Here is a 19393-nt window from a genome sequence, read left to right on the forward strand (position 1 = left end):
CGGTCTATAATTATAGCATGTTTCGTTTCATCTTCCAGTGCTTAAGAAATCAGAGTCAGCTGATCTGGAGGAGTGTAAGATGGAGAGGGAAGGGACCAATGAGGAGCCACCTGCTCCTATCAACCCTGTCCCTGTGGACAAGAAACAAACTGTCAAATCAGCAAAGGTTTGCCATTTCTCTCTCTCTCTCTCTCTCTCTCTCTCTCTCTCTCTCTCTCTCTCTCTCTCTCTCTCTCTCTCTCTCTCTCTCTCTCTCTCTCTCTCTCTCTCTCTCTCTCTCTCTCTCTCTCTCTCTCTCTCTCATTGAATACATATTACAGTCAGAGATTATCGCAGCTGTGTCTATAAATATATCTCTTGCATCTCTGCAGCCCTGAAATTTGTGTCATTAGTCACTGTCCTTCTAAAATTACTGTAAATACATTCCTTTTCAACAGCACCTTGTTCAGTTTAAATTACAATTTACATTTTTTTGTAATGCTTTCTATGGAATTTGGCGTGTTTATTTCTTAAACTAATTTACTTTGCAGTGTTACTTCACTTTTTTTAACACTTTTTATTGTACACTTAATTAGATTAATAAGCATTTCATGTAATATAAAAAATGGAATTGATTGACAGACCCATTTATTTTATCGTCCTTTAACTTGTAGCAGGATAAGTGGCATCCTCTGCTAAACACCATCGGCAGTGTTCAGAAGTACCGCTGGTTAAGGCACAGCGTTCAGGGCTCCTTCTCTCAGTCCAGCCTCATGAGCACCATCGTTGAGTTTGCTCTGAAAGAGGAGCCACTGGATGTGGAGAAGATGAGGAAATGCCTCCTTAAACAGCTGGAGCGAGCTGAGGTCCGGCTTGAGGGTATAGACACTATGCTTAAGCTGGCCTCCAAAAACTTCCTCCTGCCATCCGTACAGTACGCCATGCTCTGTGGCTGGCAGAGAGTCATACCGGAAGGGAACAATATTGGGTAAGTGCAAAATATAAACCATGTATAGCACTTAAAGCAGGCTTTACATTTAATATCTGCTTTGCTTCAATAGGGAGCCTCTGGCTGACTGTCTAAAGGATGTAGATCTCATTCCTCCATTTAACCGGATGCTGCTGGAGGTGACGTTTGGTAAGCTCTATGCCTGGGCCATCCAGAACGTCCGCAACATCTTGTTAGAGGCCAGTGTCAAGTTCAAAGAGCTGGGTAAGTTTAAAGAACAAAAACTAGAAGATCATTATAGATGAGTTTAGGGTTGGTAAGATTTTATTTTTTGAGAGAAATTTCTACATTTCCAGGCTCAAACTACAAGAGTTTTAAAATCTTAACGGATTGCCAAATGTGGTTGCATCAAGCGCATAAGAGCATTCTTTCAAATCTCAAACCTGCACACACAGATTTGAATATCGAATCACACCTCACTTGATCTTACGGGGAAGCGAATGTAAACGAAATGGAGACGAGGACATGGCAACTTTCTATAGACATTATATGAGGAGACATTATAAAGGCAGTCGTGCTGTTGCCACATGTAGAACAGTCATTCCGCCATTTATGTTGTCAACCGGACCTGTACAGCTGCTTGTTTCATGGTTGCCATTTCAAAGGTTTTGTCACTTCCGACCTCCTTGCTGACTTTTTTTTTTCTTGAATGTCGGGAGTGGTAAATTGGGCATCAAATACAGTAAAACAGTAATATTGTGAAATATTAAACTAGAAATGTCATTTTAAATTGTAATATGTCATTACTGTAATGGCAAAGCTGAATTTTCAGCAGCCATTACTCCAGTCATTTGTGCCTCATAATCCCTCAGAAATCATTCTAATATGCTGATTAGGTGCTCAAGAAACATTTTCTTATTTGAATAGAAGAGCATAATTTTAAATTTACTATTGATCAAATGAATGTCCTTGCTGAATAAAAGTATTAATTTCTTAAAGCTTATTGACCCTGAACTTTTTTACGGTAGAGTATTTAGTCTTTTAATTTTCAGTGATTATTGTTTCCTCTCCTACAGGTGTGCAGCCAGTGCCTCTGCAGACCATAACTAATGAGAACCCAGCAGGCCCCAGTCTGGGTACCATCCCTCAGGCGCGCTTCCTGCTGGCCATGCTTCATATGCTCACTCTCAAACACGGAGCCAATAGTCTCAGCCTTCTGCTGAACTCCGGCCTCCTCGCCCTCACCCAGAGTGTTCTCCGACTCATTGGTTAGCACATTCTCTATTGTCTAGGGCAGTTGGACTCTTTTTATAGGGTTAGATTTGTTCAGTTCTATGGGACCATGTGGGTTCTGTTCTATAGGGTTATTTCTATTTAGTGTGGTTTGTATTTCTTGGTATGATTGTGTCGCCATTGTATTGTACAGGTCCCAGCTCTGATAGCAGTGAGGAGGAGCTGAGCTCTGTAGCTCATGGGGACTCTGCTACAGTTCTTGAAGAGTCCAGGAAGGAGACGACTCCCACCCCTCTCCCCGCCTCCGGCCCCGAGTTGGCAGCTATGATGAAGATCGGGACTAGGGTGATGAGAGGTCCTGACTGGAAGTGGGGAGACCAGGTAGAGTAAATTCAACGTGTTTCTCATCCACAATTCAGAATGCAAGTGTGCAGAAAAGCAAAGGCAGGTCAGTTAAAGGGGCCTAGAATGAAAAACTGAATTAACCTTGCCATAGTGAAATAATAAGAGTTCAGTACATGGACATCACATACTGTGAGTCTCAAACACCATTGCCTCCTCCTTCTTATGTAAATCTCATGCATGAAAAACACCACAGAATAATAATAAGTGATTCTTAACATAAAGCCAGCTGTGACTCAGTCGCTGGGGATCATTAATATGTATGCCCCCAACATTTGCATATGTTCAAACATCTTCATTGTCTGGTGGAAATGCAGCTGAATCATTGGGACTGCAGGTTTAAAAAAAATAAAAACTTGAACAAAATCCACTGGTTTTGTTTTTGTCAGGGCGTTTTTGTTGAGCGTTCGTGCTTACGGTTGCCAGATTTCAGTAATTTAAATCCCCCAATCAGAGCTTTTCTGTGAAAAGAACATGTATACCATCTGGTGTTTTACCTAAACATGCAATCTGGCAACCATATGCATGCAAGCTCTCTCTTGCGCATGGATAATCTGAAAACACCAATAAACAAGTTAGCTGCATTTTAGCAATCTCCATTTGAGATGTTCTGCTCAGTGTCATTCAGTCGGTCTGTGTTCTGTCAGGACGGTCAAGACTCACGAGCCACTTCGCTGAACAACTGAACTGCTGTGAGCTGCTGAAATAAGCAGAGCTCAACATTAATATTCATGTCTCTTTCATATAAGGCAAAAACAGAGCATTACATCCTAGAGACAATTTCTAGGGTTGTAAGTGGACCTGTAAAACTATATCTGGACAATTTTTGCCCTTAAATAAGACACATACCCTCTATGTAAATATCAGTGAACAATTTAACATATTGTTTCAACTCATTCTAGGGAACCTTTAGTTTAAGTTCCTTTATGGTGTGTTTTAGGATGGCCCACCTCCAGGCCTAGGGCGTGTAATTGGGGAGTTGGGAGAAGATGGCTGGATTCGTGTCCAGTGGGATACCAGCAGCACCAATTCCTACAGGATGGGCAAAGAGGGCAAGTATGACCTTAAACTGGCCGAGCCACCACCTGCCACCCAACCTACCACAGAAGACTCTGACACAGAGGATGACACAGGTTAGTGCTACACACTGCTCTGGCAGTGTGCCATTCTGATTACTTTCTAATCTTGGTGTTTTACTGTTTGACCTTGCCATGTAGATTTATACAACCTATTTTATTCTTTCAGAAGGGGAGGTGATGGAGAAGAGTGTTCACCCTACTGCAATCATGTTGACCAGTACGGTTAATCTGTTGAAGACACTGTCACTGTCCTCTGGGATTCATGCTGAGGTGATGCAGGTCGACGCCATTAGCACTCTTTGTGGTCTTCTTAGGATACTGGTGGAGAGCGGAGCCAATGACAAGAGTGGTAACAGAGTTTTTATTTATTTATTATTATATCAAATGATTAAATGTCACAGTTAAAGACACTTTAATGGGTAAGATTTGCATATATAATGAGCTTAAGCTCCCCTGTCGGTTCACATGAGGGAGGGATTGTTTTGAAAGCAGCAACCAGAATGATTCTCTCAATCACAGGGCTCGTAAACGTCTTTATCAAACAAACACAATGATTTATTTCTTATCCACCCAGCAATTTATTGTAATATTATTTTTGTATTACTTGGCCCACCCGATCGGTGTATATAAGCGCAAATGTGAAAAGAGCAGATCAAGAAAGTAATATTATTGAAATGAAATAAAGCAAACACGCATATAATGTCTTCCCCATGTGAGCTGGAACTTCATTAAAAATAAAGTACAACCACACATTCCTAATATTAGAATCCGAAGGAAGTGACTTCCACAACCAGGTATAGCGCAATATCTTGCTATCTTCTTCGGCATGTTTATCGCTGCTGGCTAGCGTGAGCTGAATAGCTCCATGAGTCGTTGGGCGACTCACATGATGACGTCAGGATGAGACACATTCTGAGATCGATCGTTTTCTGGACCTGGTGTCTATAACAGCTTTTCTTTGACTAATAAGGAAGTTTTCAGCTCTGAAACTTACAGGATATTCTAATATTACCATGACCTTTTATATATCAAAAGCTCAAGGGAAAGTTGATTTCTCAATTCATCACCCCTTTAACTATATAGAGGGTCCTTTCAAAATATGTTTAAACCACATCCCTCTCCCTCTCCCTCTCCCTCTCCCTCTCCCTCTCCCTCTCCCTCTCCCTCTCCCTCTCCCTCTCCCTCTCCCTCTCCCTCTCCCTCTCCCTCTCCCTCTCCCTCTCTCCCCTTTAGGTTGTTCATCTCACAAACTGGTGTCCCGTGAGCAGCACAGGAGCTGGTGCACGCTGGGATTTATTCGCAGTATAGCTCTCATGCCCCAGATGTGCAGTACCTTGAGCTCCTCTGCCTGGATAAATCTGCTGATACGAATCGTGGAGGGCCACCAGTCCTTCACTGCAGTCACACTACAAAGACAGGTGCCAGCACTGTGTTCTGGTTTCATTAAACACCTTTTATGCATTCTGTTTGAGTTTACCAAGAGAAGGAGAGATTTCCTTCTCTCATTACTGTAAAATAGTCATTCTGAAGGTTTCATGAGTACCACAGGTTTAAAAAGATTGCAGCCCAGCGGTACGCATTAGTGCTGTTGACAGGATCCATTTGGTGCCATGTTTTAATCAATCTCTCCTCACCCCATGGCAGATTCTTGCCCTGCGGCTTCTACAGGCAGTGTTACCATCCTGGGATAAGACAGAGCGCTCGCAGGATATGAAGTTCCTGGTGGAGAAACTCTTTGGGTTCCTCGGAAGTCTGCTCAGCACTTGTTCCTCAGATCTGCCTCTTCTCAGGGGTAATGTACATTTATATTTTCCTTTTCTCACAGTGGTGTTTGTCCGTTTTTTGCTCAAATTCTTTTATTAGAGGTAGTGTAAAGGCTGATATCAGGATGACACCTTAACTTTATTTACATTTTGTGAATTTTTTTTTTTACAGAATGTTCAATGCGTAGGAGGAAGTCCCGTCCTCAAGCTTCTCTGACAGCCACTCACAGCAGTACCCTTGCAGAGGAAATAGTGGCCTTACTTCGTATACTCCATTCTCTTAGCCAGTGGAATGGCCTAATTAATGAATACATTAACTCTCAGCTCAGTGGTATCAGTGATGTCATGGCAGGCAGACACACTGAAGCGGTATGAGTTAAATTTTTCATATTCATTAGTCAACCAATAATACTGTTGTAAATGGATGACTTGACGTGCCATATATTGATGTTGAGCACATATATTGATTCTTGTACACTGTTTTTCTGTCAGGTTGTGCTTGAAGACTACCTCCCCAATGCAGAAGCCCCTGCTGTGGGCAGTCTGATGGCTGTTTTGGCGGTCATTGGTGGGATTGATGGCCGTCTACGCCTGGGTGGACCAGTGGTTCATGAGGAATTTGGGGAGGGCACTGTGACTCGAATCACACCTAAAGGACGAATCACTGTTCAGTTCCACGAGATGAGGAACTGCAAAGTCTGCCTTCTCAGTCAGCTCAAGCCGGTACATATTTGTTAACACCCGGTATTACTCCCTGTTCATTCATTTTGGATGGTAGGGGTGTAACAATACACTCATCAAGATTCAATACAAATCACAATACTTTTTCTCTCACAGTACTCATGTTTCAATGCAGGCATTAGTCACTGTTTCCACAAAAATAACCAAATCAGCATATTAGACTGATTTGTGAAAACTCTGAGAGTTCAGCTTTGCAATTACAGGAATAAATTACATTTTGCAATATATTCAATTCTATCATATTAAATGCACAAAAAGTTACTTGAAATTGTTATATTTCTTACTTCTTAAGCCTAAGAGACTTCCCTTAAAAAAATCTTACAGACCAAACCAAAGCTATTTAAAAAATCAGTATGTTTTTACAAACATAGCCATTGTTTATCTCTGAGGTTGATGTGTATTTTCTGTCTTTTATATCTTTGCAGGTTCACATGGTTCCTTTCAGTGTTCATAACCTGCCCTTCACTGAGCCCATGCTGACTGTGTGGGCAAAGCTAGTTAACTTGGCAGGAAGCAAACTGGAGAAACAGCGTATGAAGAAATCCCTTAGCAGAGGACTTACAGGTACGACACATGCAGCAGTCATGAATCAAATACTATTCTCATGAGATTTAATGGGGAATGAAATAGATTGCTTCTTGATAGACATTTAAAAAATGTCCTTTTGATCATGTCATATTTCACCCACTTGACCATGTAAATACAATTTTATAGGGCTTTTCACACTAGAAATAGTTAACCCTGGGTCATTTTAAACCCTCGACAAACTGAATCCTAGGTCATGTTGATTCACATTTCATTTATCCAGAACTATGATTTATATCTCGGTACTATGGATATCATCAGTGTATTATGACACCCACAGTACTACTTTTGATTGGGTGGAACAGATGCTTCAGCATGCTCCACCAATGCAATCTATGTATGAAAATCTCTATTCTGTTTTTTGTTCGTCATTGCAGCGGATCAGGTGGATGTGCATTTGCTGCGGTGTCAGCAGCTCAGATTGTACATCCTGAAGGCAGCACGGGCTCTGCTCTCCCACCAGGACAAACTCCGACAGATCCTTTCTCAGCCCGCTGTCATAGACGTCAGCCCCAATCCTACAGGTGCAATGATCTTTTCATGGAGTGGTGCCATAAGTGTTCCAATTTTTATTACTCAAAGCTGGCACACCAAGCAGACAATGCAGTTACAATGAGGATTAAATATCTGTAAACTGACCGTAATGAACTGGCAATGATTTGAACAGGATTGTCTGGTTGTATCCCATCACTGCCCCCTGGTGGTCATATGTAGAGTTTTTCCTGTTTTTAAATATGGCGCCTATAGAGTTGTGCAGGAATGAAGTCAAAACCTGGAAGACTAATTTGCCTAATGTTTATTTTACTCATACATTTATGAGTACACCTCGAAAATCTTAAAGGAACCACTGGCAAAGTATTCTTCCGGGTTTTGGTATCATCCCTGCAGCACTTTATTCTGACCTAAGGTCAATATGTTGTTCACAATCAAAGTTTATTTACTTAGTGAAATGGCAATTGTGTATGTGCTTATGTAATGATTTTGTGTAATTGTGTTCAGAGGATCAGTGTGTGGCATCTCCTGATGTGGGAGATTTGTCTCCTGAGGGTCCACAGCCTCCCCTCATCCTTCTCCAGCAGCTGCTGTCAGCTTCCACTCAACCTTCCCCCATTAAAGCCATATTCCATCGCCAAGAGTTAGAGGTCAGAGACCACATTTAGACTTTCTTGATATTTATAATGAATGCATGTTAAATTACATGATTTTGATGTAATGGCGATTATAATATTGATGCTATTTGTCAACCATGATTTTTGCTTTATATTATATTTATATGATAAATTAATATAATATTCCAAAGTTCAAAGTTTGGTTTTATTTATATATAAAAAAAAAGATTAATCAAGGGTGCAATAAATTGACCAAAAGTGACTTTTTAAATCAAGTTTTTAAAATCAAAAAAACCCTGAATTGATTAGTTTTTAGATTATTTCTAATTTTATATTACATTAAAAAAACACTCAAATAAAGTGAACCGTAATGTGTATTTTTTATTTTTTTAATACATGTTACTGTAGTAATTACTTTAAATTATACATAATTACATGTAACTTACCCTTAAAAAAAAACTAATCCTATGGTAAGTACAAGTAGATAATGTGGTACTCTGAAATGTATAATGTTCTTAAATGTATAATTACATTGCAACTGTACGCCTTAAAATTGCAAAGTTATTGGACACCTTAAAATAAAGTGTAACCCAAATTTCATAGCAGAAATTGATATTGGTGCTATTTACAGTCCTTGAAATAAATGGTGTCATATCATATTGGCCTATATCGGCTTTAAATCAGTTATTGGCCATGCTGCTTTCCACATCGGCCATCAAACAAATCCAAATTTCAACATTTGCCAAAAAACGAATTCACTGTCAACCACTGCAGTGAATGTTTAAAAACAGTTAGCTATTAGAAATATTTCATAATGGGTGAGCTAGTGAGCTAAAGAGACTTTTTTTAAACTAAAGAATATTTAATAAAGTAACATATTTTAATATAAAGTAATATTGTTTTATATGTTGTTGATAGAGCATACATTGTATGTGAACTTAAAATTTCAGGTACCAGCTCCAGATGTTACATTACCCAGTTCCACCATATCTCCTTCAGATCTCATTTTTGTGTGTATGTGTGTCTAGGCAGCAGCTCTGGCTGTGTGTCAGTACCTGGCAGTTGAATCTACACACCCGTCCTCCCCTCTGTTTGAGGACAGCAGTTCTAGCGAGGCCACAACACCGGTCACTGTGCAGCATATGCGCCCACCCAAGCAGAAGAAACACAAGACCTCGCCTGTGCCCCCTGTTCCCATCGTCCTGCAGCTGATGGAGATGGGCTTTCAAAGAAAAAACATAGAGTTTGCCCTTAAATCACTGTCTGGAACCACAGGCGCCTCTGGAGTGCCAGGTAATGCACCAATAGCTCAAGTTTTTGAAGTTTTAAATTCTTGTATATTGTATGCAGTGTTGGCACTACATGTTTGAGTACCCTTGCATTGCTTGCATAGTACCATAGACATGTTCACTACACTAGCATGATGATTACACCATTGTTTTTCACTTATCTTGGAGTAAATACCTTGTCATATGAATATAGTACTCATACAGTACCATATATCTGTGTCATGCTATCTCATATAATTTTTTGTGAGAATATGTAGAGCAGTTTTTGTTAGCCACTCATTCATGATTGCTTGTGTTTTAGGTGTAGAGGCATTGGTGGGCTGGTTGTTGGACCATCCAGATGTTCACATTACAGATCTGTCAGATGCAGATACTGTATCAGATGAATACTCCGATGAAGAGGTGCTGGAAGAGCTAGAGGAGCCTGAGCCAGCCTTCCCTGTGGTGTGTATAATTACATGTACACACAAACTGATCTGTCACACACCAATATGAGGTGCAGATTCACTTGTACTTATTTGATGTGACTAATCCTCTTTCTTTTGCATGTCAGCCTCCTGGGGTTGTGGTGACTGAAAGTCAGACATTTAAAAAAAGGTCAGATTTTCAGAGCAACGATGATTACGCTGTGTATGTGAGAGAGAACATTCAGGTAAGGAGCTACACTAACTGGTTTGCATATGTACTTCCTGTAAAAGTATTGAAATATCCAATACGAATATAAATGAATATATTAAGTATATTAAGTATTGATTTATGTACTTAAGGGGCAACCTGATTGAACTATGTGTGTTGCAGGTGGGCATGATGGTGCGTTGCTGCAGGACGTATGAGGAAGTATATGAAGGAGATGTGGGAAAAGTGATAAAGCTGGACAGAGACGGCCTGCATGATCTAAATGTGCAGTGTGACTGGCAGCAAAAAGGAGGAACTTATTGGGTCCGTTACATCCACACTGAGCTGCTGGGTATTACTCTTTCTGTTCTGCTCTTAAACATTTTATATGGACTGTTGAAAACCTAATTGCATTTTTATTTGATCAAATGTATATATTTTTTAATTAAAAAGTTTTCAGTTATAGTGGATTTGGGTCGTTATCACTGATCTATCAGTGGTCGTTATTTTTATTTATGTATTTATTAAATAAATACATAAATTTAATTCTGTATTTCCCAGGATTTCCACCCCAGAGTTCTCCTTCTCATATAAAGATTGGTGATAAAGTGCGAGTTAAGCCCTTGGTCACAACGCCAAAGTATAAATGGGGATCTGTTACTCACAGGAGTGTGGGTGTGGTCAAAGGTAACATAATTATGCTTAAACTATTTCTCTTCACCGCTTTAGAGGAATAGTTCACCCCTAAACTTAGCTGCTCACGTTTTCCATTATTGGGTGAACTATCCCTTTTTGTATCCGTCTATTTAGCTGTAAATGAGAGCTGTTGTATTTGGGTTTCATCATAATGTGTTACATTTGTGTCCAGCCTTCAGTGCCAATGGGAAGGATGTAATAGTGGACTTTCCTCAGCAGTCACACTGGACTGGACTGCTGTCAGAGATGGAGCTTGTGCCCAGCATACATCCTGGTGTCAGGTACACAGAGTACAAGGGAAAATCACATCAAGGCAATGACTAATTAAACAACAATTAAACATTTTCTTACCTTTCACTTTCCTTAGGTGTGATGGATGTCAGATGTTCCCTATAAATGGCCCCAGGTTTAAGTGTCGGAGCTGTGATGACTTTGACTTTTGTGAGAGCTGCTTCAAGACCCGTAAACACAATCCTAGACATTCATTCGGACGAATTAATGAACCAGGTCAGAGATAATTTGGTTAAATATTTAATAGCTACTTTTATGTAGTTTAGCATTACAACAGTGTGGAAACTTCTGCATGGGATGCAACCTAATAATTTAATAACCTAATAACTGTTTTGACCTAATCATTTCTCTTTAGGTCAGTCACCCACCTTCAGTGGGCGTTCAGGAAAGCAGCTGAAGAGACATCACAGCAGTCAGCGTGGCATGCTGATTGACGAGTGGTCTAGAGTGGTAAAGAATCTCAGCGTGTCGTCCTCCGTTAACCAGGCGTCTCGGCTCATAGACTGTGGAGAGCAGTGCTGGCAGTCCTCAGGCTCTCAGGGCAAGGTCTGTCTCATTATAGGCATACACTACCATTTGAAAAGTGTGGGGTCAGTTAGATATTTTTGAAAACAATTATACTTGCAATAGTTACAATTAAGTAATACAATTTGGTTACAACAAAGACATCAATAATGTTACAAAGAAAATAAATTGAAGCACAACTATTTTCAACATTGGTAATAATAAGAAGCACCAAAATGTATAATAATTGATTATAATTTAGCAACAAATCAGCATATTAGGATGATTTCTGAAGGATTATGTGACACTGAAGACCTGAATAATAGCTACGGAAAACTCAGCTTTGCCATCACAGAAATAAATTTTATATATATTTATATAATTTTTTTGTTTGTTTTTCCCTTTTCCATTGTTGCACTTTGAGATTCATTATAAATCAATTATAAATCATTATAAATGCATTATAAATCAAATCTATTATTATTATTTATTATTTTTTATTATTATTTCAAAATAAAAAAGTTATTTTTAAATGGTAAAATTGTTAAAACAGTAATATTGAACAGTTTTACTGTATGGTTAAATAAATGCAGCCTTTCTGAGCATTAGAGACTTTAAAAACAGTGTAAAATATATTATTGACCCCAATATTTGGCTTGGCAGTGTTCATGTGCTTGTTGGCAGATTCAATATCAATTGGAAATGCTTGGTTGTAAGTTTAATTGAGGGAAAAAATTATGTTTGCTTTTGCTGATTTCTCAATAGCACTGGATCAGGTTGGAGCTTTTCCCAGATATCTTGGTCCACAGACTGAAAATGATTGTAGATCCAGCTGACAGCAGCTACATGCCTTCACTGGTGGTGGTGTCAGGTAAATATCCATGAATCCTTTTTTGGGTCTGTCATAGTCTAACCTTTTATGGGTGACCTGATTAAGTGCGTTTGTCCTCCAGGTGGAAGCTCACTCAACAACTTGATTGAGCTGAAGACCATCAACATTAATCCCACAGATACCGCGGTCTCTCTACTCAATGACTGCACAGATGTTGGTTTGAATTTCTTCTCAAACATCTGTTCTTTAGGGCTGTTTCTTTTGGAATGCTGATCACTCTTGTATTTGTGTGTTCAGTATCACAGGTACATCGAGATTGCCATAAAACAGTGCCGGAGTTCAGGGATTGACTGTAAGATCCATGGTTTGAGCATTGTGGGTCGTGTCCGTGCAGAGGATGAAGATCTGGCTACTGTGCCTTTCCTGGCATCTGACAATGAGGAAGAAGAGGATGAGAAGACTGCGACTGGAAGGTGTGTGATTTGAGAGGGATTTTTTTTGGTATAGAAGAAAATGGATGATTTGGTATGTCATCAAGTTTCTTTTTTCTCTTTGCAGTCTGTCTCGAAAGAGATTGTCAGGTCTGGAATCTGCTGCCACTATCAGAACTAAAGTCTTTGTCTGGGGTCTAAACGATAAGGACCAACTAGGAGGACTTAAGGGGTCCAAGGTCAGTAATGTGTAAAATATATAAACAGTGGGGAAAACATTGTGCAAGTTCTCCCACTTAAAAAGACGAGAGAGGCCTATAATTTTCATCATAGGTACACTTCAACTATATATAAAAAATAAAAATAAAACACATTGTCTGGTTAAATAATTTATTTGCAAATTATGGTAGAAAATAAATATTTGGTGTCCTACAAAAAAAAAAGCACGATTTCAGGCTCTTGCAGACCTGTAACTTCTTCTTTAAGAGGCTCCTCTGTCCTCCACTAATTACATGTATTAATGACACCAGTTTAATCTCGTTATCAGTATAAAAGACACCTGTCCACAACCTCAAACAGTCAGACTCCAAACTCCACTATGGTCAAGACCAAAGAGCTGTCAAAGAACGCCAAAAACAAAATTGTAGGCCTGCACCAGGCTGGTAAGACTGAATCTGGAATAGGTTAGCAGCTTGGTGTGAAGAAATCAACTGTGGGAGCAATTATTAGAAAATGGAAGACAAGACCTCTGATGATCTCCTGTCGATCTGGGGCTCCATGCCAGATCTCACCCCGTGGGGTCAAAATGATCGCAAGAATGGTGAGCAAAAATCCCAGAACTACACGGGGGGACTTAGAGAATGACCTGCAGAGAGCTGGGACCAAAGTAACAAAGGCTACCATCTGTAGCCTGTCCTCCTGCTTAAGGCAGTACATGTCTGGGCCCATCTGAAGTTTGCTAGAGAACTTTCAGAAGAGGATTGGTATAATGTCATATGGTCAGATGAAACCAAATATTACTTAAAAAAAAAAAATCACCGTGTCATGTTTGGAGGAGAAAGAATGCTGAGTTGCACCATACCTACTGTAAAGCATGGGGGTGGAAATATCATGCTTTGGGGCTGTTTTCCTGCCAAGGGACCAGGATGACTGATCCATTTAAAGGAAAGAATGAATGGGGCCATGTATCGTGAGATTTTGTGTAAAAACCTCCTTCCATCAGCATGGGCATTGAAGATGAAACATGGCTGGGTTTTTCAGCATGACAATGACCCCAAACACACCACCTGGGCAAGGAAGGAGTGGCTTTGTAATAAACATTTCAAGGTCCTGGAGTCTCCAGATCTCAACCCCATACAAAATCTTTGGAGGGAGTCAAAAATACGTGTGTATGACCTCAGTCATTGCCAACAAAGGGTATATAACAAAGTATTGAGATGAACTTGTGTTATTGGCCAAAAACTTATTTTCCACCATAATTTGCAAATAAATGATTTAAAAATCAGACACTGTGATTTCTGGATTTTTTTCATCTCATTCTGTCTCTCATAGTTGAAGTGTACAGGTCATGAAAATGACAGGCCTCTCATCTTTTTAAGTGAGAGAACTTGCACAATTGGTGTCAGACTAAATACTTTTTTGCCTCACTGTATAATGCATTAAAAATAAATGCAAAAAATTACTCTAAAATGTCTTTGCGCATGCAATGACAAATCTTGTCGTCTTGTTTTCTCTCAGATCAAAGTCCCATCATTCTCAGAGACGTTGTCTGCTCTGAATGTAGTACAGGTGGCTGGAGGCTCTAAAAGTCTTTTTGCTGGTGAGTTTTTTAAAAATAACAAAAGCAGGCCTTTGTTCCTTTTGCTAGCTACTTAATTCCATGCATTACAACAATTATACCACTATGTATTAAATGTAAGTTTCAACCCTGAGTATGACACAAAGGCTGTAAAAATATGAAATTTCTGAGACAAAAATGTGAGGCTGGTGTATTATTTTGCTGTTACAGCTATTTTTGCAAAATGATACTCAATGCCTGTTTCAAATGTAACTTTCTAGTTGTATTTTAGATCTGAAATTACTTTATTTGGCATATCATTGGATGCTTATTATTTTTGCTCCTTTAACCAAATTAATGAATTATTGATTCTTTGTCTTTACAGTGACCGCTGAAGGTAAAGTATATGCATGTGGAGAGGCCACCAACGGAAGACTTGGTTTAGGACTGTCCAGTGGAACCATCCCTATACCAAGACAGATATCTGCCCTCAGCAACTATGTGGTCAAAAAGGTTGCTGTACATTCAGGTATGCCCTTTTTTTCATTTTAAAGGGGACCTGTTATGCCCCTTTTTACAAGATGTAAAATAAAACTCACGTGTCCCCAGTATGATCCCCTTAGATTATTTATTATACCATGTTGTAAGTGCCCATATTTCAGTGGAAGCATTTGTTTGGTTTTGATCATCTCCATTGTGGTGTCATGCTCATGTGACTTTGCTTTTCTTCATCATCATGTTTATTTACATGCTTTGTCTAATAATTAAAAATTTCTTATATATAGTATCTACACACACATTAGAAGCACATTCACAGAAAGCAGAGTACTAAACTAAGTTTTCTTTCATTTTTCATTGTGCTTAAACTTTGGTTATGGGGTTATGTCAAAAACGTGTTTTACATGGTTATGTTTGTGAATGAAAAAAAAGTACATGTGTATATTCAATTTGTGTATTAAAGTGACAGCAGCGTAATATACATTACCTACGAGCTGTATCTAACTGCAGAACCACAAGTCATTGCAGTCTGAGGACAGAAGTACCAGGCCAGCAGCCTCAAACTCAAAGTTAGGGTGGCACTGAATATTGCGTATTCCACCCCAATTAATATAAATCAAACCACCAAAAACCAAAAAAAAAGAAAATAACACTTTGCTCTTGATTTGAGTAACTTTAATAGCTTTAAGATTTCTATTTTACTTGAATGTTGCTGTTAAATGCTTTGGTGTGGAGATGAACATGGCAGGCTGTTTACTGCTCACTGAGGGGAGGAGCTAAGCTAACAGGGCAGATTTCGTCGCCAGTCATGGGCGGGGGCCCATTCCAATGTTATGTCACATTGGAATGCGTTTCTGATCAGTATAGATTTTTTTCTTACCACAATAGTGTGGTTGTGTACACACGGTAGACACATAATGTTCAAAAACAATATAAAAGTCCATTTTGCATAATAGGTTCCCTTTAGGGAAAGCTTCCCATGTTGTCAGACCTTGTTTAAAGTGGATAAACTGTGTGCAGGTGGAAGGCATGCCATGGCATTGACTGTGGATGGGAAAGTGTTCTCTTGGGGTGAAGGAGATGATGGCAAGCTTGGGCACTTCAGCCGAATGTAGGCACCTTCTTCAACAGTAATGTAGAACATGTAACAGATTTCTAGAAGGATCTGATGAATTACTGCTGCTTTTTTTAAATACCAGGAACTGTGATAAGCCACGGCTAATTGAGGCATTGAAAACCAAGCGCATCCGAGATATCGCATGTGGCAGCTCTCACAGTGCTGCTATCACCTCCAGTGGAGAATTGTACAGCTGGGGTCTGGGTGAATATGGCCGCCTGGGTCACGGGGACAACACCACGCAGCTCAGACCCAAACTGGTATTTGTTTTACTTCCCTCAGTAAACTCCGACATATTGGTTCAGAATTGCAGGGTTCCAGTATATTTTGCAAAGCAGTCACTATAATTTGGAAGTGATTTTTATGTAAAAAAAAAAAAAATGAATAATGAATCTGAGATATTCACAATAATTCTCCATACGTCCAAGAAAAAGTCAAGCTTTTGAGTTATGAGGCAATCACCCTGTATTTGTATTTTTTTATACAATGCCTTTTAACTGGTCCAGACAGTATATGTTTTAAGTGATTTAAGCTAAAGATACACATTTTATAATTGTCATTACTGTAGGATTTTTTTTAATAAGTAATTGAAACTGAATCTTGACAGCCTTTTCCTGTTCATGTAAATCGGAGCTGTACTTCTATGCCTGTTGCATACATGGGAAACATCTGTCAAATTGCCAAGATGACTGGAGAGTGAACTGACTTGTTTTAAAGAGACTTTGCTTATGCTCTTTGTATAACAGTTTAAATATACTGGCTGCTGTTTAGTACAGTGTGATTTCATTGCACTAGATCAACCAGTCTGTGTCTGGTTTGCAGGTCAAGGTGCTTTTAGGCCATCGTGTTGTCCAGGTGGCTTGTGGAAGTCGAGATGCCCAGACTCTTGCCCTTACAGATGAAGGTAGACTCTTGCATTTTATGTACATTTAATATTTAGGTGTTTTGGTTTAGTGTTTGTGGTCTATATATATATATATATGAATGTATGTTTTGTAGGACTGGTGTTCTCGTGGGGAGATGGAGACTTTGGGAAGCTGGGCCGTGGCGGCAGTGAAGGCTGTAACATTCCTCAAAACATTGAGCGTTTGAATGGACAGGGGGTGTGTCAGATTGAATGCGGTGCTCAATTCTCCCTTGCCCTCACCAAATCTGGAGTGGTCTGGACCTGGTATGAATTTAAGAGGATATTTGGATTTTTCAGAGGCATTACAATACAATTAATGATTTATGAGTTACTTTTTTTCTAGGTAATCCCTAACATGATTCATTTTTATGTTCTTGCATTGTGCAGGGGTAAGGGCGATTACTTCAGATTGGGTCATGGCACAGACGTTCATGTGCGCAAACCCCAGATGGTTGAAGGCCTGAGGGGGAAGAAGATTGTTCATGTTGCTGTAGGGGCTCTGCACTGCCTGGCCGTCACAGACACTGGACAGGTGGGCCAGGTTTTTTTTTTTTTTTTGCACAAGATCCCCTTCCTCTTCTTGTTTTTCCTTTTTATTTTGCCACATTAAACAACTCATGATGCACGGTATACAACACGCCTTTTGTTGATGAAAAGCTATTTGCTTTAGTGCTTCTGTAAGATGAAGTGTTGTTTTGGTAGGTGTACGCCTGGGGGGATAATGACCATGGGCAGCAGGGGAACGGCACGACCACGGTCAACAGAAAGCCTACACTGGTGCAAGGTCTAGAAGGGCAAAAAATTACCCGTGTGGCCTGCGGCTCCTCTCACAGCGTGGCCTGGACCACTGTAGATGTCACCACACCCTCCGTCCACGAGCCGGTCCTCTTCCAAACTGCCAGAGACTCTCTTGGAGCCTCTTATCTTGGTAAAAATTTCCTTATGTCCATTGCTTTGGTGTTGTGTGGTCGCTTCTTAAAATCTAAAGTTTTGTGGATGTTTTTTTTTTTTTTTAATAGGTGTGCCATCAGACAGTGACCCATCTTTGCTGAGTAATAAGCTGAATGGTGTGAGCAATGTGAAGCCCAATAGGCCGTCTCTGGCAAAGATCCTGCTCTCTCTGGATGGTAATCTGGCCAAACAGCAGGCCTTGTCCCATGTCCTCTCTGCCCTGCAGATCATGTATTCCAGGTATAACTTTAGTGGTTTTAGAACTACTTTGCATGCCAGGTTGATTTTGTTTTCTTGTTCTGAAAAGCTCTGGCATCACTTAATCACCCTCATGTCATTTAAAACCTGTAGGGATGCAGTGGTTGGAGCATTGATGCCTGCCTGTATGATTCCTTTGGAATGTCCCTCAAGCTCTCCAGTGCCACCTTCAGATTGTTCATCAGCTTCCAGCCCCTGTGAGGCTGAGGGTCCTGCCCTGCCCTCAGAGACTGAGGAGAGGGTCAGTCCGCATCCCTGGATGGACAGCAAACGAGGAGAGGTATATAATTATTAATTATATTAAATTATTATAAATAATTAAATTATCATGCCTGTGCATGACTTCTCCTGTCACATTTTGCTGCACACTTAATTTTCAGTGTTGCATAATATTCAGCTCTTTCGCCTTTCTTTTCTTGTCCTTTTAACAAATTTCCAAAAATAACACAAGCAGTGCATGCTCTGCATATAAATGCTCATTTTGTCATGTTATTGTGTGGTGTAGGTGACCACATCTGAGGATGCCACTACCCCGTCTTCAGCGGTGACCCCTTCAGCTGCCTCTGCCTCATCTCGGCCCTTCATCCCAGTCACAGATGACCCTGGTGCCGCCAGCATCATTGCAGAGACCATGACCAAAACCAAGGAGGTCAGTCATTAATGTTTTCTTGCAATGCTTTTTTTAATAAAATCATTTATTGTTATTATTTTAATTTGTTTATTTATTTTGTATTATTATTTTTATTTTTTATTTATCAGCTTACTAATTTGAAACAAGTTTTCGGTTTGATTATATACTGCTGTAATGAATTAATAATCATGGATGCATGTCACAATGCTTGCCTGAGCATTATAGAGGAAAAATAGCAGAATGACCAAAGTGAATTATTATTTAACTGTCATGGAAATGTTCCCATTGATCACATGTTGTTGATGTTTGTTTCTGCTTAATGATGAAATGCATGCATTTTAAGTCTGTTTGGAAAACAGACTAAAAAAATGGATTACATTTGTATGTTGTGCTACAATCCTTTATATTAAGTGAAGTGATATTTATAGTGGCCTGGTTTGATTTATTGTAACAGGACTCTGAGAGCCAGAGTAAAGCAGTGGGCCCAGAGCCACAATATCTGGATGAGTTCACTAGTCTGCTGGTTCCCGATGACACGCGTGTGATGGTGGATCTGCTAAAACTGGCTGTGTCTCTGCGCTCAGGAGATAAAGGCAAGGAAGTGCTGTCTGCTGTGCTATCTGGCATGGGTACAGCCTTCCCACAGGTAAAAAAAACCCAACAACAGCTCTTTAGTTACTCACTACATGTTTTACATGTTTACGCAAAGAATCAAAAGATTAAATGATTCCATTTTAGTTACTCTTATCTGAATGT

General features: G+C 39.8%; 1 protein-coding gene across 2 annotated transcripts in view; it reads left to right on the forward strand.

Moving 5' to 3' along the window:
• herc2 (HECT and RLD domain containing E3 ubiquitin protein ligase 2) overlaps positions 1–19393 on the forward strand; it is a 67345-nt gene that overhangs the window by 29979 nt on the left and 17973 nt on the right. For both annotated transcript variants that reach the window (XM_067459956.1, XM_067459957.1), the window contains exons 31-68: positions 39–166; positions 654–967; positions 1041–1192; positions 2005–2196; positions 2355–2542; positions 3504–3696; positions 3809–3991; positions 4876–5060; positions 5287–5434; positions 5578–5774; positions 5898–6128; positions 6572–6710; positions 7109–7255; positions 7731–7873; positions 8869–9133; positions 9431–9573; positions 9683–9781; positions 9928–10096; positions 10306–10431; positions 10613–10721; positions 10808–10947; positions 11087–11277; positions 12001–12106; positions 12189–12280; positions 12365–12540; positions 12626–12737; positions 14236–14317; positions 14661–14804; positions 15794–15884; positions 15973–16150; positions 16713–16794; positions 16890–17061; positions 17185–17329; positions 17500–17725; positions 17817–17988; positions 18100–18286; positions 18512–18655; positions 19092–19283. In XM_067459956.1, the coding sequence (XP_067316057.1) occupies positions 39–166; positions 654–967; positions 1041–1192; positions 2005–2196; positions 2355–2542; positions 3504–3696; positions 3809–3991; positions 4876–5060; positions 5287–5434; positions 5578–5774; positions 5898–6128; positions 6572–6710; positions 7109–7255; positions 7731–7873; positions 8869–9133; positions 9431–9573; positions 9683–9781; positions 9928–10096; positions 10306–10431; positions 10613–10721; positions 10808–10947; positions 11087–11277; positions 12001–12106; positions 12189–12280; positions 12365–12540; positions 12626–12737; positions 14236–14317; positions 14661–14804; positions 15794–15884; positions 15973–16150; positions 16713–16794; positions 16890–17061; positions 17185–17329; positions 17500–17725; positions 17817–17988; positions 18100–18286; positions 18512–18655; positions 19092–19283 (6083 nt within the window). The remainder of the gene's footprint in view (positions 1–38; positions 167–653; positions 968–1040; positions 1193–2004; positions 2197–2354; positions 2543–3503; positions 3697–3808; positions 3992–4875; positions 5061–5286; positions 5435–5577; positions 5775–5897; positions 6129–6571; positions 6711–7108; positions 7256–7730; positions 7874–8868; positions 9134–9430; positions 9574–9682; positions 9782–9927; positions 10097–10305; positions 10432–10612; positions 10722–10807; positions 10948–11086; positions 11278–12000; positions 12107–12188; positions 12281–12364; positions 12541–12625; positions 12738–14235; positions 14318–14660; positions 14805–15793; positions 15885–15972; positions 16151–16712; positions 16795–16889; positions 17062–17184; positions 17330–17499; positions 17726–17816; positions 17989–18099; positions 18287–18511; positions 18656–19091; positions 19284–19393) is intronic.

This window comes from Pseudorasbora parva, chromosome 12, assembly GCF_024679245.1.
Source record: "Pseudorasbora parva isolate DD20220531a chromosome 12, ASM2467924v1, whole genome shotgun sequence".
NCBI lineage: Eukaryota > Metazoa > Chordata > Actinopteri > Cypriniformes > Gobionidae > Pseudorasbora > Pseudorasbora parva.